Source organism: Arachis hypogaea, chromosome 14 (genome assembly GCF_003086295.3).
Source record: "Arachis hypogaea cultivar Tifrunner chromosome 14, arahy.Tifrunner.gnm2.J5K5, whole genome shotgun sequence".
NCBI lineage: Eukaryota > Viridiplantae > Streptophyta > Magnoliopsida > Fabales > Fabaceae > Arachis > Arachis hypogaea.
The window spans coordinates 142,631,032-142,655,211 of NC_092049.1; the positions used below are offsets into that span (position 1 = coordinate 142,631,032).

The 24,180-nt window shown below is 33.3% G+C and overlaps 5 protein-coding genes across 5 annotated transcripts; 1 reads left to right on the forward strand and 4 right to left on the reverse strand.

Moving 5' to 3' along the window:
* On the forward strand, positions 1 to 4,018 carry LOC112798248 (mannose-6-phosphate isomerase 1-like). Its single transcript, XM_025841487.3, has 5 exons — positions 1 to 991; positions 1,316 to 1,483; positions 2,417 to 2,629; positions 2,782 to 3,048; positions 3,418 to 4,018. Exons 1-5 carry the CDS (start codon positions 653 to 655, stop codon positions 3,739 to 3,741), a joined length of 1,311 nt encoding a protein of 436 aa, XP_025697272.1. The 5' UTR covers positions 1 to 652; the 3' UTR covers positions 3,742 to 4,018.
* Positions 4,019 to 5,231: 1,213 nt separating this feature from the next.
* Positions 5,232 to 7,143, reverse strand: LOC112798249 (small ribosomal subunit protein eS7-like). Its single transcript, XM_025841488.3, has 6 exons — positions 6,923 to 7,143; positions 6,391 to 6,477; positions 6,220 to 6,293; positions 5,952 to 6,075; positions 5,658 to 5,840; positions 5,232 to 5,558 (listed from the first exon to the last, which is right to left on the reverse strand). The coding sequence occupies exons 2-6, from the start codon at positions 6,463 to 6,465 to the stop codon at positions 5,439 to 5,441; spliced, it is 576 nt and encodes a 191-aa protein (XP_025697273.1). The 5' UTR covers positions 6,466 to 6,477; positions 6,923 to 7,143; the 3' UTR covers positions 5,232 to 5,438.
* Positions 7,144 to 8,537: 1,394 nt separating this feature from the next.
* LOC112798250 (uncharacterized) lies at positions 8,538 to 11,204 on the reverse strand. The gene is made up of 8 exons (XM_025841489.2): positions 10,696 to 11,204; positions 10,179 to 10,223; positions 9,960 to 10,089; positions 9,726 to 9,789; positions 9,570 to 9,618; positions 9,390 to 9,487; positions 8,962 to 9,100; positions 8,538 to 8,870 (listed from the first exon to the last, which is right to left on the reverse strand). The coding sequence occupies exons 1-8, from the start codon at positions 11,071 to 11,073 to the stop codon at positions 8,724 to 8,726; spliced, it is 1,050 nt and encodes a 349-aa protein (XP_025697274.1). The 5' UTR covers positions 11,074 to 11,204; the 3' UTR covers positions 8,538 to 8,723.
* A 6,007-nt stretch (positions 11,205 to 17,211) lies between these two features.
* On the reverse strand, positions 17,212 to 19,764 carry LOC112798252 (uncharacterized). Its single transcript, XM_025841490.3, has 8 exons — positions 19,428 to 19,764; positions 19,278 to 19,325; positions 18,859 to 18,921; positions 18,651 to 18,755; positions 18,376 to 18,525; positions 18,156 to 18,259; positions 17,676 to 17,787; positions 17,212 to 17,467 (listed from the first exon to the last, which is right to left on the reverse strand). The coding sequence occupies exons 1-8, from the start codon at positions 19,698 to 19,700 to the stop codon at positions 17,360 to 17,362; spliced, it is 963 nt and encodes a 320-aa protein (XP_025697275.1). The 5' UTR covers positions 19,701 to 19,764; the 3' UTR covers positions 17,212 to 17,359.
* A 1,138-nt stretch (positions 19,765 to 20,902) lies between these two features.
* Positions 20,903 to 23,483, reverse strand: LOC112798253 (uncharacterized). Its single transcript, XM_025841491.3, has 8 exons — positions 23,065 to 23,483; positions 22,939 to 22,986; positions 22,494 to 22,556; positions 22,285 to 22,389; positions 22,010 to 22,159; positions 21,790 to 21,893; positions 21,367 to 21,478; positions 20,903 to 21,157 (listed from the first exon to the last, which is right to left on the reverse strand). The coding sequence occupies exons 1-8, from the start codon at positions 23,326 to 23,328 to the stop codon at positions 21,050 to 21,052; spliced, it is 954 nt and encodes a 317-aa protein (XP_025697276.1). The 5' UTR covers positions 23,329 to 23,483; the 3' UTR covers positions 20,903 to 21,049.
* Positions 23,484 to 24,180: the final 697 nt, after the last annotated feature.

Here is a 24,180-nt window from a genome sequence, read left to right on the forward strand (position 1 = left end):
GAGATTGATGCGACTGTTTAGTGTTTATAGAGAAAAAAGAAAAGAAAAAACTTGAGAAAAGTCAACTAAGAATTTAGAAATTCAACGAATACAGAAGAAGGAGGGAGCTTATCATGAAAATGTAATCCCCAATGGGAACTTGACTAACTTGCGCCCTAATTTTGCGGTAGATTTTAATTCCATAATTATAAAAAGAAAGTTCATAAATTGTCTTAATACGGAAAATAAAAAAAAAACAAAAGTGCGTTGTTGAGCATGAAATTTCGTGCTGCGTCAGTAACTGCGAATGAAACACATCTGAAAACGGAGGGAAGAAGAAGAAAGAACAAAGAAAGGTAACTGCTTTTGGATTTTGGAAGATAGAATCCCACTCACAACACCGAAAAGGACGCGCCTTTTTCCCTCTTCCCTCTTTCCCATTCTCATTCTCTTCTCTTAATTGCGTGCTCCGTGCTTCTCTCTCTCTCTCAATATTCCAATATCCAAATTCCAAATTCCCCAAAGCTCACAAACACTCTTCAAATACCAGCGACCACTCCAATGACAATTCGCTATCACCATTCTCCACCTTTCTTTTAACTCTCTCTCTCTCTCTCTGTGTGTCTTTCTTTTTTCAATCTCTGTCTCTGTGTCTCTTCCAATTTGAATTGCAATGGCCAAGGAGATGAAGGACGTTACTACCAAGTCGTCGCAAAAGGAGAAGCATCTTCTTCAGAAGCTTCATTGCTCTGTGAAGAACTACGATTGGGGGCTTCCGGGTCGGGTCTCCGAGGTTGCCAGGTTAGCCAGGTTGAATTCCGGGTCTCAATTGGATCCGGAGAAGCCCTACGCGGAGCTTTGGATGGGTACACACGATTCGGGGCCTTCGTTTCTCGCCTCCAACAATGGTGGTGAAATGGTTACCCTTAAGAAATGGCTCTCGCAGAACCCTGATTTTCTGGGTGAGAAGGTTCTGCAAAACTGGGGTTGTGATCTCCCCTTCTTGTTCAAGGTGAGTAGCACTCTGATCTTGTTTGTTCTGTTAATGGAAATGGTATCTTCATGTTAGAACAAATTGGAATTTTGAGCATCATTGTTAATAAAAAGCAAGTCCTTTTTTTTCCCGGTTCAGTGGAAATGGGTGTGTAGATGCTTGCACAAGTTTGAATTTTGAGCATAATTAGCTGGTATCTGCTTTTCCTTTTTCATGGGAACAATAATAATAGTTGTTTAAGAAGTTTTTCTTATTATTGTTATAATTTGTCTAAATCCAACATAAGCTAATTTAAACATGTAGTTTGCATGTAAATTATTTGTTTATTGTTATTGGCATTAGGTGCTATCGGTGGCAAAAGCCTTGTCTATACAAGCACATCCTGATAAGGAGCTAGCTAGGACACTGCATAAGTTGCTGCCTGATGTGTATAAGGATGGGAATCACAAGCCGGAGATGACTCTGGCAATGACAGAGTTTGAGGCTCTCTGTGGTTTTATTACTCTCAAGGTACTGAATTATATGGAAGGAGTCTTTTGTTTCTTTCCTTAATTTTAGTTCTCAGTTTTTATATTAATAAAGTTAATGCGTTTTTGTTTCCTTTTCCCTTTCGATTGTGTCTAGAACGCTTTCTTGTTTTTATGTTCACAGAACTGTTTTTGAGCTATTGTGAATTCGAGCCTTGTTATTATAAGACAAAAGCTGGCATATTAGGTGTTAGGTAAATTCGATCCTTTTTTTTTAATGGGTTCATTGGGATGTTGATATTATTACAAGAGTCTTTTTTTATTTAAATATTAAAAAGAATTTGGTATTCATGCACTTGAAGTGATTGGAAATGAACTTCCCACCTGTCGGTACAATTTCATATTGATGTGACCAAGCCTTTTTCCTGTTCATTTTACTTTCTTTAATTGCCCATAATGTTTCCTGGTCCTTTGTGATACTCCCTCAACCTTTGATAGCTGACCAAACTATTAAAAGAATCATATGATTTCTTTTGTGTGTTAAAGAAACATGAAAAAGTGTCGGTTGCAAAGCATAAAGTGGAAATTTTATGTGTTTTTCCATTGTAGATCTGTTAGTTTTTCCTTGAGAATGGGCTTGGTTTTGAGAGAACTTTGATGTTTATCGTTACCTTTGTATGAGTTCACCTGAATAAACTGGGTTAAATAGAAAGGGGATTAAAGGAAGAATTTAATCTAGAACCCTATTGTAGTTTTCATGTATATTGTTACTTAGAATCATGCCAATTATTCAAAGATGTCTGCTTTTGTGGGGAAAAGAACACGTGTGTAGATCAGTGAATCCTTGTGTTCTGTTTTTGCTGATTAGAGGTTGCTATCTGGTAAATGCACAGACATTAGAACTGATTATTCTAATGCATCATTGAAAAATTATGCAGTATGGGCTAACTCAGCGGTGTGTTGTATTTTATTTCAGGAGCTTAAGGCTTTGATTCATACTGTTCCGGAAGTTGCACGATTGATTGGGGCTGAAAATGCAGACCTGGTCTTACAAACCAGTGATCAGGATGGTGAAGGGAAGGTAAAAGCTGTTTTGCAGGCAGCATTCACACACCTAATGTCAGCTAATAAAGAAAGAGTCACTGAAGCAGTAAATAGTTTGAAATTTCGTCTCCATGATGAAAGCAAGGTTAGTTGATTGCTTATTTAATTTGCTCTGGGAAGTTATGATTCTGTTGTAGCTCTACTGTTGATAATTTAAGATGGCTTAATGTAATAAAATTTAACTTGTTTTTTGCGAGTGTGACTAAGAGATATCAAAACATTTGTGTTCTACATCAGGTGAGACAGTTGACTGATAAGGAGAAGCTGGCGCTGCAGTTGGAAAAGCAATACCCGGCAGATGTCGGTGTCATTGCAGCGTTCTTTCTTAACTATGTAAAACTTGCTGCTGGTGAAGCCTTGTTCCTTGGCGCAAATGAGCCACATGCATATTTAGCCGGTACTTGTATTGAATGCATGGCAACTTCGGACAATGTAGTGCGAGCCGGCCTAACTCCCAAACACAGAGATGTCCAGACTCTTTGTTCCATGCTCACATACAAGCAGGTAAATGATACATCACAGAAATGAGGCAGTTAAATTTTGCAAGGCTATTGCTGGTAAGTGTTTGATGACAGAAAATAGAAAAACTCAAGACAATGGAGATATAGATAAGAAAGAAAATTTGTGGCTGTCTTTGTTCCCACTGTCCTAGTTTTCAAGTAGACAGCTTGGACAAATTTTGTCAGAAGATAGAGACATTTTACTTGTTTCTATGTTTGTCTCCTCCTAACAAGTAGTTGTGTCTCCTATGGCTTTGTAGTTTTGTCTTGATATATTTACCAAACGGGATCCAAAGTGATAATTCAAAAGGTGGCATGAATATTTTGGAGACTCGCAGTTTTTTTTTATGGGTTTTGCCTTTATTTTATGCAGGGTTCTCCCGAGATCCTGCAAGGAGTTCCTCTTAATCCATATGTAAATAGATATACACCGCCATTTGAGGAATTCGAGATTGATCGATGTATTCTTCCCCAAGGGGAAACAGTTGTGTTCCCAGCAGTCCAAGGTCCTTCAATTTTTTTGGTCACAACTGGTAAAGGAATGATGAACATAAAAGGAGGATCACAAAAAGGACATGAAGTAACTGAAGGTGATGTTCTTTTTGCAGCTGCTAACATTGAGATTAGCATCATTAGTGCATCCAAGTTGCATCTGTACAGAGCAGGGGTTAATAGCAAATTTTTTCGAGCTCCCTGAGTTTCAACATTGCACCTTTTTTTCGCCATATTGGAGTTGTGTCATAGGTAATAGTAGCACGTTTTACTTTAGTGTACATGTTAGAGTAATAATAAGATCATAGAGTTTGTTATCAGGTTTGAGGGAAAGTGCATTCACTATAGAGAAGAGGATTGTCTTAATGTATTTTTTTATGTTCAATTTGTTTGTTGTTAATATAAGGGTAAGTATTCATTTTAAGTCTCTTAAATGTATTCTATTTATCGACTAATAATCAATAAATGAAGTTCCTCCAAAATATTCTGATCTATGTCTACATCATTGCCGATGATATATTTGTAACGATCTTTTTAATATCTTGGAAATTATTAGTTGAAAAAGAAAAATGAAATATTGTTATATACAACTCTGAGAAAGAAAGTGTTACATCTTGTAAAGTAGAGTCAATGACTTGAGAATCAAGCTAGGAGATTAGAAAACAGAAATTATTCCTTGACTCTGAAAAACTATGTCAGTGTGACTTAGCAACAGAGAAATCATTTATCTTCTCTTCATTGATTCTCCTAAACTTCTTGATTACTAAATGAAGAAAGTAGGATGTATAATTAGTAGTCTCTTCTGGAAGACAGGTTTTTTTTTTTAAACAAGATTTTGAAATATCAACTCCAAGAAGTGCAATCTCAACTTTGCATGCAAAACAAATAATCAAACTTGTCTAGTACATCTACAAATCATTTGATGAGGAAGAATTCTTGTTCACACCATTGACTCTTCTTTTAAACAACTATGATCTTCAATTCACACCTCCAATATTTTCCAATGATTGAAGGCACATGATGTTTATGTTTCAGCAATTTTTTCTATTTTTGTGTTCGTTTTCTCTCACAAGGTTGTTTCTGTGACTTAACAACACTGTCTAGTCAATGTTAGTAGTTAATTAGTTATTAACATGGGAATAAAAAAGATCCAATATTTGATTATTGAGTAAAGTGACAATTAGATACTCCAGGATTTTGATTTAGGACTAATTAGTTTTTGAAGAAAAAAAAGTATTAATTAGGTCCTTCAAGATAATACACAGTGGACATGTATGTCCTTCAATCAATGGATAGTGCGAAACGAAATAGAATTAACTTGATGTATGTCCCATTGCTCTACATGAGTATAGAAACAATGTAGTTTTAGACAGTAAAACATTCAATTATCTTGAGTTTTTATATAACATTTTATTAACTGCTTACTTTATTACGAATCATATTAAAACAAGTGAATTTTTGCTTCAAAAATTATCTACATAACAATCTTTCATAAATAAACACGTCTTAGTAGTTAACAGTACATATAAACACCATTGCTTAAATTTTACGTGCTGAATTAATAGAAGGATATAACGTGTCCACCAAATTGGTATTTTTTTCTTTCACGTACTAATTAGTCCGAAATCAAAATTTTTAAGGAGCTAATTGTCACTTTACTCTTGATTATTTAAACACTTCATATAAGACTTCTAATAAGACTTCTAAGGGTAAATAAATAAATCGATAAAGATAGCATGCAAGGAAGTATCAAGAATGCAAATATGCCGCATCATGCACAATTGCACACTATGGATACCCTCTACAGTATGTAGTAATTTTCATGTCAATCTAGAATATTAAACAACACCAAATAAACTCTTAGTAGTTGGAACAAAAATACTAAAATTCCATCAAGACATTCTAGGCTTCTGCGATTGGAAACTCAAAAGATACATCTTTTCCGGTAAGCTTCCTGTAAACTCCAGAGAAAGTCTCCAGCTTGTATTCGGTGTTGTTGCGTTCCTTCGGATCCAAGAAAACCTTAAATTGGCAACAATGGTGAAAACCAAACTAGTGTCAGCTTATAAAATAAAGGATAATTGGCAAATTTGAATGAGCAATATCTTCAGAAGAAGTTACTTTGATTATTTTTGATCCATCGAGTCTGTATCTGACTCGTTTGCCAACAATCTCGGCAGGATAAACTACGTCTTCAAGAATAGCATCATGCACAGCAGTCAAAGTGCGGGTACGGGGCCGCTGAACAGCAGATCCTTTCTTTGGAGGACGCACGATCCTTCTTGTGGCGATCAACACAACTTCCTGTCAGTTGGTACAATCTTCATCCATCAAAACACAGAACGAAACAGAAAGGAAAATCATAGGCATGTATATATTGGTTTCACATTAAGGTCAAATGTAGTAAACTACAACCTTCCCACTAAACTTCTTCTCAAGCTCCCTGACAAGACGAAGATGAATCTTGCGGAACGATTTCCTCAATCTGAAAGGAACATAGATGACCACAGCCTTGCGATTCCCAGCCACGTCCATTTGACTGCACAAGAAATAGCATTAACTTTATCATGAAGAGCAATAACAATGTTTAATGAAACAAACATACATCTATCAGAAAATTTGTATATATTTCTGTATTCGGATGGTCTCTAAATGCAGCCTTAATAATTGGCAATATACTTACATTGCCTGGTTTATGTAGAGATCTTTCAAATCACTTTTCAGGTCCTGATTAGTGTTCTCCAAATCAAACAAGTACTACAAACAAACAAACAAAAAATTCAGGATTACAGTGAAGAGCATAGTGTTTAGTTCATTAAATCAGTAAAAATCCTTAAAAGGAGGCAACATAAACCTGTGCAGCTGTCTCCTCAAACTCAGTGGGTTCAGCATCATTATCCTTGTGGATTTTCTTCCTTGAGGTGAACATTTTGGTCAATCTCTGTCATGATTCAAAAAAAAAAAAACATCACAATGTTGCCATATGAACTATTATCCACTCAAAAACTAATAAGCTAGAATTAGTTCGAAGTTAGAACCTAAGGGGAAAAACACTCAGAATGAATGTTTTACATCAAACATAACACAACAATTTGAAGTCATAATTTTTACAAAGGAACTCAATTGAAAGCTGCAAATGAAAAAAATTGACTGCATGTTGTTCTAAGAACCCCAAGTATGAAAATTTTTCTTCTACTCTCACGGTTTCAACGAAGAAGCAGCAACGTGTAAAACAATGTGAAGGGAACAATGCGGAAATTATTGAACGAAAAACGCACAAGACAAGTAATTCTGAGTAGCGCAAGAGAGATTCAATCAGGTCACTAAATTGGAACGGCGAAAAAGATAGAAGCTTTGGGAATTGATTGGATAAAAGAAAAGCGTACCGAATCGTTGCCGAGATGTGCAGTTGCAGTCCTTGAGCTTCAGAAAGAGGAAGACGCAGCTACGCCCAGGGATGCTATTATACATATACTCCATGCTGACGTTGCCCTAATTTTCTTATGCACATTCCAATTTTCAACGGGCCAAATTCATGGCCAGCCCGTTTACTCATTTACCTCTAAAATTGAGTTCGTTTAAATTTCGAGTTAAATGGGTCGAGTCCAATTAACAAAAAAAATATGATAGGTTAAATAGATTAATTCGCAAGTTAAACGGGCAGTTCATTTATATTTTTTTTACATTTTTAAAAAAAAAAGTATTTTTAATCGATATTTCTCTAGATCCGACTTAAAAATTTAACTCATCAACTAAGAAAATACAATTTATTTAAATTTTTTTTTACTTAAAAGTGATAATTTTTGTCAAAATATTTTTTAAAAAATAAAATAAAATAGTAAACGGGTCAGCCCATTGAATTCATCGGACTAATCATAAACAGTGCGGACTAAAATTATGACCCGTAAATGAAGCAAACTTAAATAGGCCAACCTATTTAATCTACGGGACTTAAACGGGCCAGACTGACCCATTTGACAGCCCTACATTTTTCTCCACATGTTAACTTGGTATATTATTTTACATTTATTTTTGATGTACCGTAAAGTAATTTTACACGTACATCCACTTATATACTGCCAAAAATAATTACTTTTTATATTAACTGTAATTACATACTGTATAAAACGTTTTATACTATCAGTGTATCAAAATTAAACTCATATAATATACTCTAAGTATTATAATTTTTTTTATGGTGATGGTTGGTTTAATAATCTTGAATTGAATAAATAGTAGGGAAAAAAAAATTTTTTTATGGTGATGGTTGGTTTAATAATCTTGAATTGAATAAATAGTAGGGAAAAAAAAGGAAGAGATTGAGGTTTATATGTGATGAGTATTACTATTAATATATTATAAAGGCTATTACTAAATATACTCATCAGTTATGAATTAATTTTCATAACAACGACATAATTTAGTAAGTAAATAATTCGTAATGAAAACCAGTCATGAGTGTTATGACTTATGACCATATAATAAAATGCTATGATGCACGGATACTGGCACGGACACGGGACACGACACGGGACACGTCGACACGCGAATTTTAAAATCTTACATAACACGGAAACACGCATACATACAAAATATAAAGTATTTTTTAGATGAATCGTGATGATATTTTGATATTTTATTGATATTAAAATATAAATTAAATTTTTTAATTATTTTTAATGTCTTATTTTAATTATATCAAGTATTTAAAATATTTTTTTTAATAAATAACAATATATACTATATCTAAATTTATTTTAAGAATATATGTTAAAATTAAGACTGGACACGCTGACACGTAATGGTATTTAGGTGTGTCCAGGCGTGTCCAGAAAAGAATTTTTTATTTTTTTATTAAGACACGGTTGAACACAGCAGACACGCGTGTCGAACGAGTGTCGGCGAGTGTCGTGTCCGAAATGTGTCCGACACACAGACACGACAACTCAGCAAAGTGTCCGTGCTTCATAGATAAAATGGCATGATCAAGAAAAAGTTGCATTTTCTATGCCAGAAAATTGCCAATATATATTATTTTGAATGATTCCAGCTCAATGAAAATCCTGGTTGAAACCTTTCATATTGCCTTAAAGTTGAAGATTTGGAGCACCTTCAACTTTGTTCATTTTACAACTACTTAAAGCTAAAGAATAGAAGAACCAAAAACATGTCCTCTGTCTCAAAGTCTCACTTGTCCAAACCATTAATCCATGACAGAATAACTTTTGCTCCTTTTTCCCATGAAACGTCCAACATCATGTCATGCGCAACGGCATCAACACAAACCGGCGGCACACTGTAAAACTTCGCCGTCTCATTGAGTCCTTCGGCGTCCTATAAACAACAATAGTTCAGTGAATTTGAGTTTGACATCATCTGAGGGGGCCAGAAACTCTTTTCGAGTGTTTGGCGTAGAAAAACATACCACAATGAAGTCATCTTTCGCACCCAAAACAAGGACATCGACAGGGCAGTTTGGCGCCGAAGGAACCGGAAGTGATGCATTCAGCTTTCTTAAATCAAACAATGGCAATCTCGAACTTTCTTTCATTAGCTCTTGATATCTGAAATCCAAACACAAACCAAGCTAAAGGCATGATAGTGATACTCAATATGAATAGACCATTTGATATTTCACAGAAAAATGCATACTCTTGTTAAGGGGGTTTATGAGTTTAGTTTCTAGACTTGTCTATTTGAATTCAACCAAATAATACCACAGCTATGGTAAACCAGTATGCTTTACTTCTTTAAAAAATCATGGATTTTGTGATTCCAAGGCTCCATGAACATATCTTAAGTTAACCATATTCTTCCGATATCAAATTTCAATTGACATGCTGACAAACAAACCTTTTAACAATATGATCCTCCATTGTGGCTGAGAAAAATGTCTCTCTACACAGAGGAAGAGAGGTTTGAAAAGCTTTCGCTGCCAAGCTGCGTGTCACCTGCGGCCAGGACAATGGATATATACATATAAGAAGGTAAATACAGAAGAATCACATTCTTGAGAAAGTCTGTTCAAAATACCTTGAAGGCAGCAATTGGCTTGGTAAAGAGATATCGCCAGACAAGACCACTAACAAAAATAAAAGAGAATTCTCAACGAGTGAAATCACAATTGAAGTTGTTAACATCTCTTTATTCAAAAGTAATGATAACGCACTAGAGATCTTAGTTACTAACCTGTTACCAGAAGGAGGCACAGAGCAGACAAGGATAGCTCCTCTAAGCTTTGGATATGTATTTTCTATTAACAGAATCAAACTCAATCAGATTAAAAGCTTCAAGGAAAGTAAGTATCTGAGACTAAAATGATATATATATGATATTCATATGATGGGGGGGGATTAGTAACATACTAATACCTTAATTGACTGCAAAAACATGTAGCAGAAGCAGAAGGAAATAGGAAAGTACCTTCAAGGTTGTTGCTTCCCAAAGAGGAGATATAATATTGAATGATAAGTCCTCCAAATGAATGTCCAACCAAGATAGGTGGTGACTGAACTTTATGATGAACGAAATCTGCAATATCTCTTGCATGTGTCTACTGCAGAATCAAGTGCATGGAGGAAATTAAAGACTGTGGATGAAAGTTCATTGATGAATAGAGTTTTGCAGGGAAGATTCATATACCTCGAGCGTACCAGCGACCGAACCATCGGGTACATCACTTTCACCCTGCAGATGTAGCATACAAGATGGAATGGTTATTACCAAGATTACTAGTTTAGACTTCAGACATCACATTAGAGGTTGGACTTTCTTATTTGTTAACACTAAAACTAGCATCAAACACTCATAAGTCATAACCCATTGCATTTCTTTGCCACTTATCTTCAACTTATACACATCAAGCAAATGAACAAAATTTGATGGTTGATTATAAGATGTTTTCCAAACCACTGGTTTCATTGTAACATTACTCCTACAGAATATATTTGGGACCTTGGTAATTAATTCATTCTAGAAATGTAATGACAGATAAACTAAACCAAATAAATTTAGCTTAGGTGACCCAAGAGAGTATATTTTGACACACATTGTGATAAATATCTTGTTACTAACACACATTTTGTGCAAAACCCTAGTCTCTACAAAACCAATGATCATATAAGTATAACACTATCAGAGAGAGAGAGAGAGAATGGACCTGTGCTAAGAGGCTAAGAGCATAGCAATCAAAGCCAGAAGCTGAAAAGAAAGGTAACCAATGTTCAGCCCAGCACCAAGCAGCATGGTAGCTTCCATGAACAAAAACCAAAGGTGACTTTTTCTCTTCTTCTCCTTCAACATTCTTCTTCTTCTTCTTCTGCACAATCACCTCCATGCTTAGCCCAGAGGGAAGCTCGTGGAAGATACGAGACTGCCCCTGCTTCAGCTCAAAAGGGACCCTCATCTTGTTCTTGTTGCTGAGAACAGCCACCACAGGCTTCCAAGAAGAAATTGTGGCGGCGTTTGAGTTGGAAGAAGCAAAATGGTGATTGTGGAACCCAGAAACAGAAACACCCGCCATTGACGTTGTTGCCATGCTTCTGTGTTTTTGGACTTTGGTTCTTCAAAAAGCTTTGGTCTTTTCGCACCAAACAAGATAAGGGTATCAAACACAGACTCGGACACACTGAAAGCTTAAACCTTTTTTCTTATTTTTTGGATAATGAAAGCTTAAACCTTGCTTTATCTTAACTTGTTTTAAGGTAAAAAAAAAAAAAATACAAAATAAAAAATAAAAAAAAAACAAAAAAACAAAAAAACAAAAAGACATGTAATTAAACATTGATTTGTACTATCATATCTCAATAAAAAATATTTATTAATTAGTTTTCTTAAAAAATGTTTCTTACATATTTATAATATTTATATTTTTGTTCTGGTATTGTATTTGGAATTAGGGGTGTTTATGGAAGGGAGGAAACTGGGTTTGATGCGATAAAGACCTGACTCAAAATATATATCGGGCTTATTTGTTAGACTCGATAAAATTTAAATATTTTCGGGTTACGATTATATCGCGTAAAAAATGGGTAAAAATCGAGCCGTTAACATTACATTATCTTGATATCTTCTTGTAAACTAGCATGTGAAAATATCTAACTTTTCAAGACTCCAACCATTATTTGACATGGTAAAATTTATTTAGAAAAATATAATAAGAACCAACCCTTCTCTAAAATTAAAGCATAATCATAATCAATACTAATATTGTCTAATAATACTAAATATTTAAATCGATACAAATAACACAATATTATGCATTAGTCTAAAGTCTTATGCATTTTAAACATAAAATATTAATTTATAGTCTTATAATGACTATAACACAAAATATTAAGGTTTACAATACTTAAATTTTATATAAGAATAGCCATCATCCATCACTAATAACACAAAATATTAATTGTGTATAATGACTGGGCCACTGGGCCGGATTCGAGTGACTCGAGTTATGACCCGGACCTGACTAGAAATAATAACTGGATCTATTTTTTAGACTCTTATCCAACTCTAGACCCAATAAAATTACACCAAGTTAGTATATTCGACCATACACACCCCTATTTAAAATACGTTACTTATAAAGTATATTAACTAGTAATTACATTTTAACTACAATTTAAAATTTATGATTTAGAATTTAATATTAATTGTTAAAATTTGTTAAAAAATTTGTTAGTCATGTAAGGCATACTCACATAACATTGCTTTAATACATATTAATCATGTTAAAAATATACTAAAATTAATTATCAATATAAAATATATAATATAAAATACATATTAAAAATAATTTAAACTACACGTATGTAATTACATAAATACATAATTACTATATTTTTTTGCTTATATAGCATTTTTAAATGCATATATACCTATGATGACACCCACTACTGTTCCCCAAGAATAAATTTAAAATAGAAAAACTAGGCATATTATTATGAGCATGCAGGACAATTTTAATGTCATTAAGCACGCACTTTATACAAAATCTGTTAGACTGAATTCTATCTTAAGCATTTTTTATTGACATGCCTTGTAATATATATATATATATATATATATATATAACAGCAATTAGTTACATTTATTCCAAATCATGTTGCCACATATAATAAGAATAAATTGCAAGTAAATCAATATAAATTAAATATATTTCCCTCATGCTACTAGAATTATTATTACTTTCCCATGGATGCAGTATATATATATTAAGAACAGTGTGTAAAGCTAATGAATATAAGTCACTTAAATTTGCATTATATCGATTCATTGAATTATATCCAGTTAGATACAATGGAACGTCAAGGTCGTTTCCTCTTTCAAAATTTCCAGCAACGAGAAGGAAGCTCTTCTGGTAAGACCACTAAGAAAACATAAATACACTTCTTTTCTTTTATTTTTAAAAGATATACCTAGGGGTGTAAGTTACTGAACCGGACCGAAAATTATTACAAAATCGAACCGAAAATTATAATAACCGATTTGAAACCGAAAAAATCGCCTTTTTTTTTTCTGACAAAACCGATCGGTTCGGTTCAGTTTTCGGTTGGTTCGATAGAAACCGAACCGAACCGAAGATATGCATACATTTTAATGTTTTAACCATTTTAACCTTTAACTTAACAACAAAAATTCCCAACCCCTAACCATTTCAATGTTTTACTCTTATTATTTCAGTTTATTGACTATTTTAAACCTCTAATTATTGTGATTTATATTCTTCTCATTAGAAATTAAAAACCGAAAAAACCGACCGAACCAAACCGTTATTGGTTTGGTTCGGTTCGGTTGTTGCAAAAGCAGCAAATCGAACGGTTGTGTGTCTATAGGAACCGAACATTTCGGTTCGGTTAGTTTTTGGTCCAAAACTGAACCAAACCGAACCAATAACACCCCTAGATATACCGACTATGTTATTACGTGTATACTAAAATCAATCATCAAAATTAACTATCAGTATAAAATATATATTGGAACACAAATATATATTAAAAATAAATTAAAAACCATACATATATTTATACACAAATATATTGGTGCTGATTTTAGTGTACAAATAGCATTTTTGAAATAGCAAATACAAACTTATTAAATATATTGTTGTATATATACAGGTTCAAACAAGAACAATAATAATAATGCACGTGGTGAAGAAGATCAATGGTTATTGCCACCTAACAAGGTGGTAGATATCATGCGACAGGTTCTACCATCACATGCACAAATCTCTGAGGATGCAGTAGAAGCAATGCAAGATTGTGTGTGTGAGTTTGTGACACGTGTGACTGTTGAGGCCAACAAGAAGTGCAAATCTGAGGGGAGGAAAACTCTTAGTGTTAATGACTTGTTATTAGCAATGAACGATGATTTGGCCTTAAATAAATATGCTGAGCTTCTTGCAATTTACTACGATCGTTACTCCCTCCAAAATGTGGCTACTTATACGAATTATGAATGCAATAATAATGCAAGTTCATAATATACTACAGTTACACTAATTAATATAAATATAAATAACTTAGGTTTTAATTTGTAGCACAAGACTATTAAATTAGTGTTGAGATAGATGGATACTATATGTGTTTATTTAGCTTTTTTTTTTTTATGGTTACATATATTTCTGATTATTAGTGCCAAAATTTGATTGTATGTATTTTTCATGCATGAAAATTTTTATAAATAAAAGGCATGTTATTACTTTCTAATCACTAGGCAGTGTCTTCTTACTTGAACTATGGTAGCATTTGGTGGAGAGATAGAGACGGAAAGATTAAAACTGAGAGACAGAGACTAAGAGACAGAAACTGAAATAAATCTCAATATTCTGTTTAGTGTAAAATGGAAGACAGGAATTGAAACAAGAATGAAACTCTAATTTAATTTGCACAAAGGGTAAAATTAATTAATTAATTAAAACGAGAGTATTTTAGGTATAAAATGTTATTAAAATTTTAGTATCCATCTCTAAAAATTTTAGTTTCCTGTCTCTACTTTTTGAAAGTACTGAAATACTGAAATTTTAGAGGTACTGAAATACTGAAATTTTGAAGACAGAGACAGAAATTTTAGTACTAGTCTCTGAACCAACAAACACGATATTGAGTCTTAGTCTCTTAATCTCTATCTCAATATCTCAAAACAAACGCTACCTAAATTCTTGCTTAATAGTTCGTGTTGAAGGATAGGTTATTAGTTTAAAAAAATAAAAAATTATAAGAAACTAATATATATGCCTAATAAAAAGGATAACCAATATAATTGAGACATTTACAAAAATCATATAAAGATAGAATATTTCATTAATTATAAGAATTCAAATTAATACAGTTTTTAAGATTATCAAAATAATTTATATATTTCATGGATAAAATCCTTTACACTCACATTAATGTTTTTTTCTCAAAAAAGCCCAATTTTTCGTTTAAGAGTTAAGACTAGGTGCCTTGGCCCAAATCAAAGCCCAAGACCAAAAAAACATTTCCAAGAGCAATAAAAAAATTGATAAAAGGTTTGACTTGTTTAGCAATTTAGCACCACAAAACTTGGAGTACGAATCACAACTCACAAGTTCATAACTCTCTCAGCAGCCACCATTTTCCCCCCAAGGTATGCTCTTTACTGCATTGGCTTTCTACCCCATCATTCAAGTTTAGAACTTTTCACCTCTTTAATTAGTTTTGCGCAACATCAACAGCTTAAGTAAAAGTGGGTTTTTTTTTTTTTTTCGCTGGATGTATTATTTTGATGAAATGCCCAAAATTTATCTGATGATTTTGATATTTGGACCTTTTTTTTGTTGTTGCTAAATCCTTGATTGCCTTGCTTGAGGATATGGGTTGTGATTTCGTCTTTGAATTCCTGAATTTGTTTGTAGTTTGGGGTTTGATTTGATGCTTGAATTGAATGCTTGATTGGTTGATTTTGAACTTTGTATATTGGTTATCTCTTGTTCTGCTGGTCCAAAACTTGAACTTGGTTTCTGAGTTTTATAAGAAGAGAATATATACTTATACCTCAAATGAAATGCTTTTATGTAAATACCAATGGCAAATATCTTCATTCCACCTAAGACCAAGTCATTCTGCTTCAACCAGCTCTCACTAACAGGACTTGAAGGTTTGAACAGTGTTCTTGAGCTCTATGATTGCCCTAATTTTACTCTTAAATGTTCTTATGCTTCTGCTAAGATCAGGTTGTAGGTTTAACAATCTTGAGTTAACTTGCTGGTTTATTACTTGAGATTTATTTGTATGTTTACTAAGTTTCATGAGTTTAGATGAATTCTCTTGATTCTTAATATAATGAAGGATCTATATCCCTTCTCTCTGGTGTGGTTAAGCATTTCTTCAGTGACCCAAAATACAGGTATGGCAACAGAATCAGATCCTAGGTCGACGCAGGTGAAGGCCACGCTGCGCCTTGGCTCAGAATCGTACACCGTTCAGGCGAATAAAGGTTGTTTATCAGAGCAACTGGTTTCACTGAAAGAGGAAAGTATGAGCATATTGAAGGAGTTCATAACAAAACATAACATCCCTCAAGATGTCCCTGATGAGCCATTAGAATCTTCTTCAGAAGATGATGATGATACACCTGAGAAACCTCAAGTGAAGTCTAAGAAGACTAAGTTTACTTAGCTTTTGAAATTATTATGTTAGAATCTGTATTGAGTACTTTGACATTTGAATTTTGATTGTGTATCTTTTAAACATTTGATGTGTTTGGTTTAGGAGCTTATTGTGTGTTTCTGTTTCCCAGTTATTTGCTGCTGTTTTTAGAAGATTAAGTGCAAATAACTTTAGATTCTAGAACCACATCCCCACCAGCCACCAACATTTAACAAGATCTCTTTGATTTATTCAGGAGGAGCTGACATAAATGTTAATTATTATTTTTATTTTACAAATGTAAAAAACCCTTTCCTTTTAGAAGGTTATGTTCTTATGCAATTATGTTTGGGTTGATCAACACTCAACAGGGACCAGTTTTGTCCATAGCACTAATAATAATTATTTTGGTGTAATTTTACTGTATATATAAGATTATTTGATCTATAATATAAAATATATAAGAATAGAGTAATATTTTAATAAATAGAATTAATAACAAATAAATACTATGACCTTTTTTTTCTTAAAAAATAATCTGATAATAATATTAAATTCATTATTAATTAAAAAGATAATGTTAATAAAGGTCATTAGATCAGGAGGGATAATAAAAAATTTTAAAATTCTATAAAAATTAAAATTTGGCAAAAAAGTTTATGTGACAATAGAATAAGATAGAAGAGATATTATTCTCTAGTTGTAAGAAAATATGAGTATTAACTTTTATATAGATAAAATAGATAGATAGGTAGGTAAAATAGATAGATTATTTAATTCATTCAAAATAGTGAAATAATAATCTTATTTTTGTTAAATAAAATCTTAAATTCATATTTTATGAATAAAATATGTTAACTAACCACCGTAAAGAAGCCATTAAATCTTATGTTAGTCTGTGTAATTAAGACATTAAATCAGATTTTATTTTCAATGTTACACAAATATGCACAGAACGATAGCAACAGTTTGAGAATGGAGAAAAGCCATGGAAAACTGTATATTTTCATTTTGTATGATTAAATTAAATCTCAAAAAATGTTTCCATGAGACAGAGCACTAGATTTTGAAATATGAACCTCTAGTTTTTCTTCACATATTAGGATAATCATCCCATGTTTGTCTATTACAATTTACAAGTTCATTTCAAGTTAGAAAGCGTAAACACAATCATGATCAGAAAAATCTCCACTTGGGAAGTCATATTTTAATTCAAAGATATCTCCAAATCATGGATACCCCAACCATGGCAACACTAACAGAGATACAAAAGTTCATTATAGTATGTTTGGGAGATGGAACTTGGAGGAGAGGCGCCACCTAACAAAAAAGTAAAACCAAATTGCATTAATAAAACCTCCTATCATACTTTAAAATGCAGATATAATGAGTTATGAATGTACCAAATTTTTAAAGTGACAAAAATCATGGAACGGATGGATTAATATAAATGGTTTGAAGTTAACAAGCTGCATAATCTCATGCATGGAATGCTGCAGATAATTGAAATGTGAGAAATGTTCCTAACCGATATATCTTGCTGCCAATGCTTCATTATTCCTGGTAAATGCCCCTTTCCAACAACAGCAACAACACAGTTATTCCTCTTAGCCACTTCTAGTAGTGAGTGAGACATGTATCTGAATTTTTGAAAGGGAAAATGAATCGACAATTGTTGATATTGTAGACACAACATAGTAAATGCATAACAAAGATAAATTGGACGCAGTTAGACGTAAAATCTTTCATGTGGTTCTGCTGAATTGTTTATGATTTTGGGCGAGGGGATTCATAACAACCATAGACTCTTTGACCAAATGGTCTACAATCATCCTTGCCCACATTTTTCTAAATAAAAGAATGTATTTCAACAGACCTAAAGACCATTTATTATACATAACCTCAGAAGCAATCCACTACTATTTAGAATATTTTGGATAAGAAAAACTGTTAAGGAAAAGCTTAGATTTCTTTTCTCATAGAGTAAGGTAAGTTAGAGACATCTTACTGAGCTCGTTCATGTAGAATGGTCTCCTGCAAAACCATAAGCACCTTAAACTCACGTATTTCCTGATTAATACCTTCTCCTTCCAATTGTTCAATTAACTCATCCTGAAGAAAGCAATCCCAGATTAGGATCAAACAAGAAGGAATTCCTTTAGATGTAATATATAATATAATAACCAATTCATTCCACAATTATGTAAGGATTCTGAAGCTTAGCTTACCACTTTGGGAAAACCCCGAATGTTGCCTTTGCCATCTATTGCCAAACGAAGAAGAAGGCTAGTTAAGTGGGGAAGGTCTTTAAAGGGAAGAGAAAATAGTTTTATCACGTCCAAAAATCCAATCTGTCTGATAAATCTGGCGTTGGTAATCTGTCACAACCGTTGCATAGAAATTAATTAACCTTAACCACTGTATTCATTCACGTCTCGTTGAATGCACAACAAGATTTCATGCAGCAGCAATAAATATACTTGAATACAAAATTTCATCTAACCTTTTCAAGGCGATCGCCAAGATACACTTTGCCACCATATTTTTTTGCTTCTTCAAATGCCACTCGAAATTCGCTAACAGGACCAACCTCAGGTTGTTTACCAGGCTGTCAAAAAATTTGAATGCAAATATGATGAAGCTATTAAGGATAATATCAAACTATGATTGAAACTTGAAAGTTCTAAAGCTAATAGACAGAAAATCTAAACCCTTGTATCAATTGGAGGATAAAGCACTGCTGAGCGACTTTGGCATAATCCTAAAAACACAGCCTGCAGGAAAAAACCAATACAAAATAATAATTTCAAAATTAGTGACTTTTACTAATACCCGAGTTAACCTTCAAAGTGGTCCTTGAAATTGACCATAGTCCAGAGATCCCAATTGCACTGATTATGTCCTAAGATGACTCATCACGCCAATAGGGACATAATTAGGGCAATTGGGATCATGTACTATTCAATTCTCGCAGCCAATCTCATGAATTACTTTAGGGTTTAACTCTAATAAGCCATTGAATATTTATCTAAACCTTAAATCCTAAAAATCCTTTACACAATAAGTACATGAAAATTAAATCCCAAAAACAATGAATAATGATTTCAAGAACTGAGGTACATAACGTAACCTGTGGTTTCAAGTGGCCGATTATTCTTTTAACTTGTTCGCGTGATCGCTGCAACCAATGGAACAAAATTGAAAGGGGTAAAAGAGAATAACAAGGATGAAAATTGTGGACATTGATTGATTGATTGAATGAATGAATGAATGTATGTACCTGAGAATTATAAACAGTGCCAACAAGAAAGACATTGCAAAAACCAGAGGAGGACTCGCACTTGAGCTGCACCACATTCTTGCCTCGCAGTTCCGCTGGCAGCTTTATTTCATTTCCTGAAAAGGAAGCACCTTTTGTTCTTTCTGTTGTTGCATTTCCCGAGAATCGGCGGTGGTGGCGGTGGTGAGTGAGAAGGCACCGCGTGACTCGGGCGAGTCGAGAGCAAGTTGGTGGTGTTAGCAATTGAGGAGCCATAAACAGAGATTGAAGCATACATTAAAAGTCGACTTCACCTTAAGTTAATATCTGAGAGCCTTTAGATGAAAATTTAATCAAATTAGTCAAATCATTTAAGTGAGAGCCTTTAGATGAAAATTTAGTCAAATCATTTAAGTATCAACTTTACGTGAAGTTATCTGAGTTTCTACCATAATTTTAAGGAAGAATATATTTACCAAATGCTATTAGCCTATTACAAATTCAAATACCAATCTAGTGTTTCTCATTTCATGTTTAATTAAAATCAAACTAAGAGGTCGGGTTGAGATTCTTGATAACAAGGTGCAAGATGAGCCTTCCAAAATTAACAAGTAAAATAAAAATTGACTGGCATGTTTTTAATTTACGTGTTTAAATTTTTTATGTCCTTCTTAATTTAATATATGTACTTAATTTATTTGTTTGAAACTACTGGTATCCTCTGCGTAAATTACACCAAGAAGATTACTTGGGTTTTCCAGAACTACTATTAGCGGGTCATAACCAGGTTTAGCATGGCTCCTAATCGGATTTGAGACTTTTGGTGGGACTTATTTAAGATAATTAAGTGTTCTTTATTTAAAATTTCAAAATATATTACATTGTCATATAAAGCACCAATAAAAAAAGTAATTCTCGTGCTTCTCACCAGTGTTGTTTATTGTAACATCATTTCATGCTGCGTAATGGTGATGAATGGAGAAATCTAGCGTTTCTCATTTAGATCGACAGCAACAGTTTGGTAGTGTTTGGTGGAGAAAAGACAGAGACCGAGAGATTGAGACTAAGAAACAGTCAGACAGAGATTAAAAAAATCTCAGTATTCTGTTTGGTACAAAGTGGAAAACAGAAATTGAAATAAGAATGAAATTTTAATTTAATTTGTACAAAGAATAAAATTGAAATTAATTAATTGAAATGAAGGTATTTTAGGTATAAAATGTTATTAAAATTTCAGTCTTCATTTCTAAAAATTTTAGTCCCTTGTGTCCCCACTTTTTGGAGGTACTGAAATACTGAAATTTTAAAGACAGAAACAGAAATTTTAGTACCAATTTCTGAACCAACAAATATGATATTGAGTCTCAGTCTCTGTCTCAATACTTCAAAACAAACACTACCTTGAAAATGGAGAAAAGCCGTGAAAAACTGTATATTTTCATTTTGTATGATTAAATTAAATCTCAAAAAATGTTTCCATGAGGCAGAGCACCAGATTTTGAAATATGACCTCTAGTTTTTCTTCACATATTAGGATAATCATCCCATGTTTGTCTATTACAATTTACAAGTTCATTTCAAGTTAGAAAGTGTAAACACAATCATGATCAGAAAAATCTCCACTTGGCAAGTCATATTTTGATTCAAAGATATCTCCCAATCATGGATACCCCAACCATGACAACACTAACAGAGATACACAACTTCATTATAGTATGTTTGGAAGATGGAACTTGGAGGAGAGGCGCCACCTAACAAAAAAGTAAAACCAAATTGCATTAATAAAACCTCCTATCATACTTTAGAATGCAGATATAATGAGTTATGAATGTACCAAATTTTTAAAGTGACAAAAATCATGGAACAAATGGATTTAATATAAATGGTTTGAAGTTAACAAGCTGCATAATCTCATGCATGGAATGCTGCAGATAATTGAAATGTGAGAAATGTTCCTAACCGATATATCTTGCTGCCAATGCTTCTTTATTCCTGGTAAATGCCCCTTTCCAACAACAGCAACAACACAGTTATTCCTCTTAGCCACTTCTAGTAGTGAGTGAGACATGTATCTGAATTTTTGAAAGGGAAAATGAATAAAAAATTGTTGATACTGCATACACATCATAGTAAATGCATAACAAAGACAAATTGGACGCAGTAAGATATAAAATCATTCATGTGATTCTGCCTAATTATTTATGCTGTTGAGAGAGAGGATTCATAACAAACATAGACTCTTTGACCAAATGGTCTAGAATTTGATCATCGTAGGCCACATTTTTAATCCGCTACTATTTAGAATATTTTGGATGAGAAAAAACAATAAGAAAAAGCTTAGATTTATTTTCTCAGAGAGTAAGGTAAGTTAGAGACATCTTACTGATCTCGTTCATGTAGAACAGTCTCCTGCAAAACCGTAAGCACCTTAAACTCACGTATTTCCTGATTAATACCTTCTCCTTCCATGTGTTCAATTACCTGTCTCTGAAGAAAGCAATCCGAAATTAGAACCAAACAAGAAGGAATTCCTTTAGAAGTAATATATAATATAACAACCAATTCATTCCACAATTATGCAGGGATTCTGAAGCTTAGCTTACCAATTTGGGAAAACCCTGCGTGATGCTTGAGCGATCTATAGGGAAAGTTTCAAGAAGCTTACTTAAGTGGGGAACGTCTTTGAAGGGAAGAGAACATAGTTTTATGAAGTCCAAAAGTGTAATCTTTCTGATGACTCTGCCCATGGTAATCTGTCACAACCGTTGCATAGAAATTAATTAACCTTAACCACTGTATCCATTCACATCTCGTTGAATGCACAACAAGATTTCATGCAGCAGCAGTAAACATACTTGAATATAAAAATTCATCTAACCTTTTCATGGCGATCGCCGAGATACACTTTGCCACCATACTTTCTTGCTTCTTCAAATGCCACTCGAAATTCGCTAACAGGACCAACCTCAGGTTGTTTACCAGGCTGTCAAAAATTTTGAATGCAAATATGATGAAGCTATTAAGGATAATATCAAACTATAATTGAAACTTGAAAGTTCTAACCCTAATAGACAGAAAAATCTAAACCCTTGTATCAATTGGAGGATAAAGCACTGCTGAGCCACTTTGGCATAATCCTAAAAGCACAGCCTGCAGGAAAACACCAATACAAAATAATAATTTCAAAATTAGTGACTTTCGCTAATACCCGAGTTAAATTTCAAAGTGGTCCTTGAAATTGACCATAGCCTGAAGATCCCAATTGCACCAATTACGTCCTGAGATGACTGATCACGCCAATAGGGACGAACGTGGTGCACGCCTTAGGGACGTAATTAGGGCAATTGGGATCTCACGTACTATTCAGTGCTCGCGGCCAATCTCATGAATTACCTAAGGGTTTAACTCTAATACGCCATTGAATATTTATCTAAACCTTACATCCTAAAACTCCTTTACACAGTAAGTAGACGAAAATTAAATCTCAAAAACAATGAATTATGATTTCAAGAACTGAGGTGCATAACGTAACCTGTGGTTTCAAGTGGCCGATTATTCTTTTTACTTGTTCGCGTGATCTCTGCAACCAAAGGAACAAAATTGAAAGGGGCAAAAGAGAATAACAAGGATGAAATTGTAGACATTGATTGAAATGTACCTGAGAATTATAAACAGTGCCAACAATAAAGACATTGCAAAAACCAGAGGAGGACTCGCACTTGAGCTGCACCACATTCTTGTCTCGCAGTGCCGCTGGCAGCTTTATTTCATTTCCTGAAAAGGAAGCACCTTTTGTTTTTTGACTTCTTTCTGTTGTTGCATTTGTCGAGAACCGGCGGTGGTGGCGGTGGCGAGTGAGAAGGCACCGCGTGACTCGGGCGAGTCGAGAGCGAGTTGGTGGTGTTAGCAATTGAGGAGCCATAAACAGAGAGAGAAGCAACAAAACTGAAGCATACACTACTCATTTTAACGAAGAATAAATAGTCATAGATATGTAAGGTTCGAAGTGAATTAAGCCGATTTATGAGTTAGTTCGAACTCAACTAGTCAATAATTTGATAAGGTGAGTTTGTGAGCTTATCATCGAGTTTAAGTCTGGAATTTAAGTTCAGAAATTAAATGAATCAAGTTTGAGTTTGAATTTAGATAAGTTTAATTCATTAGTCCGTGAACTAATTCTATTATATATTAATATGTATATTCTATATACATTTAATTTATATTTTTAATATTATATATATATATATATATAAAATATTAATATATATAATTATTTTTATATGATTTTGATTTAAGACATAAATAAAAAATTTATAATTAATAGATATACAATATATAAAATTGATATTTTTTAATATAAAATTATAGGAGCAAATGACTAAAATAAATTATTTTGGCATCAAATTTATTCAAATATAATTTGAAAAAAGTATAGGTACCAATATACTATCTGCCAATTTATTACCAATAATAATTAATTATTATATTTTAAACACATGTATAAGGAGATACATCTAGGAGATACATCTATAAAGACACTTCCATTAAACACGGCCATAAAAAAGACACTTTTATTAGACATATGCACAAAAAATACTTCCATTAAACATAGCTATCATAGGTATTAAAATCGGACTGGACCGGTCAGTTTGACTAGAAAATCGGTAAATCGAACTCAATACCAGTCCGGTCCAAGGTTAGGACTGCTTAAGATAAAAAACCGATATGAACCGGTCAAATCCAGAGTGAAACGACAAAATCGGTCAAATTTGTA

Excerpts from the sequence above, each read along its gene's own strand:
- LOC112798248 (XM_025841487.3), top strand. The coding sequence starts at position 653 with ATGGCCAAGGAGATGAAGGACGTTACTACCAAGTCGTCGCAAAAGGAG. Across the intron at positions 992-1,315 it reads ATCTCCCCTTCTTGTTCAAG|GTGCTATCGGTGGCAAAAGC; the intron begins GTGAGTAGCACT and ends TATTGGCATTAG. Across the intron at positions 1,484-2,416 it reads GTGGTTTTATTACTCTCAAG|GAGCTTAAGGCTTTGATTCA; the intron begins GTACTGAATTAT and ends ATTTTATTTCAG.
- LOC112798249 (XM_025841488.3), bottom strand. The coding sequence starts at position 6,465 with ATGTTCACCTCAAGGAAGAAAATCCACAAGGATAATGATGCTGAACCC. Across the intron at positions 6,294-6,390 it reads TTGAGGAGACAGCTGCACAG|TACTTGTTTGATTTGGAGAA; the intron begins GTTTATGTTGCC and ends GTTTGTTTGTAG. Across the intron at positions 6,076-6,219 it reads CTCTACATAAACCAGGCAAT|TCAAATGGACGTGGCTGGGA; the intron begins GTAAGTATATTG and ends TTTCTTGTGCAG.
- LOC112798250 (XM_025841489.2), bottom strand. The coding sequence starts at position 11,073 with ATGGCAACAACGTCAATGGCGGGTGTTTCTGTTTCTGGGTTCCACAAT. Across the intron at positions 10,224-10,695 it reads CTCTTAGCCTCTTAGCACAG|GGTGAAAGTGATGTACCCGA; the intron begins GTCCATTCTCTC and ends CTACATCTGCAG. Across the intron at positions 9,488-9,569 it reads AGCCAATTGCTGCCTTCAAG|GTGACACGCAGCTTGGCAGC; the intron begins GTATTTTGAACA and ends TCCTGGCCGCAG.
- LOC112798252 (XM_025841490.3), bottom strand. The coding sequence starts at position 19,700 with ATGCTTCAATCTCTGTTTATGGCTCCTCAATTGCTAACACCACCAACT. Across the intron at positions 19,326-19,427 it reads GCACTGTTTATAATTCTCAG|CGATCACGCGAACAAGTTAA; the intron begins GTACATACATTC and ends CATTGGTTGCAG. Across the intron at positions 17,788-18,155 it reads ATTCTACATGAACGAGCTCA|ATACATGTCTCACTCACTAC; the intron begins GTAAGATGTCTC and ends TCAAAAATTCAG.
- LOC112798253 (XM_025841491.3), bottom strand. The coding sequence starts at position 23,328 with ATGGCTCCTCAATTGCTAACACCACCAACTCGCTCTCGACTCGCCCGA. Across the intron at positions 22,987-23,064 it reads GCACTGTTTATAATTCTCAG|AGATCACGCGAACAAGTAAA; the intron begins GTACATTTCAAT and ends CTTTGGTTGCAG. Across the intron at positions 22,557-22,938 it reads TCGGCCACTTGAAACCACAG|GCTGTGCTTTTAGGATTATG; the intron begins GTTACGTTATGC and ends GTTTTCCTGCAG.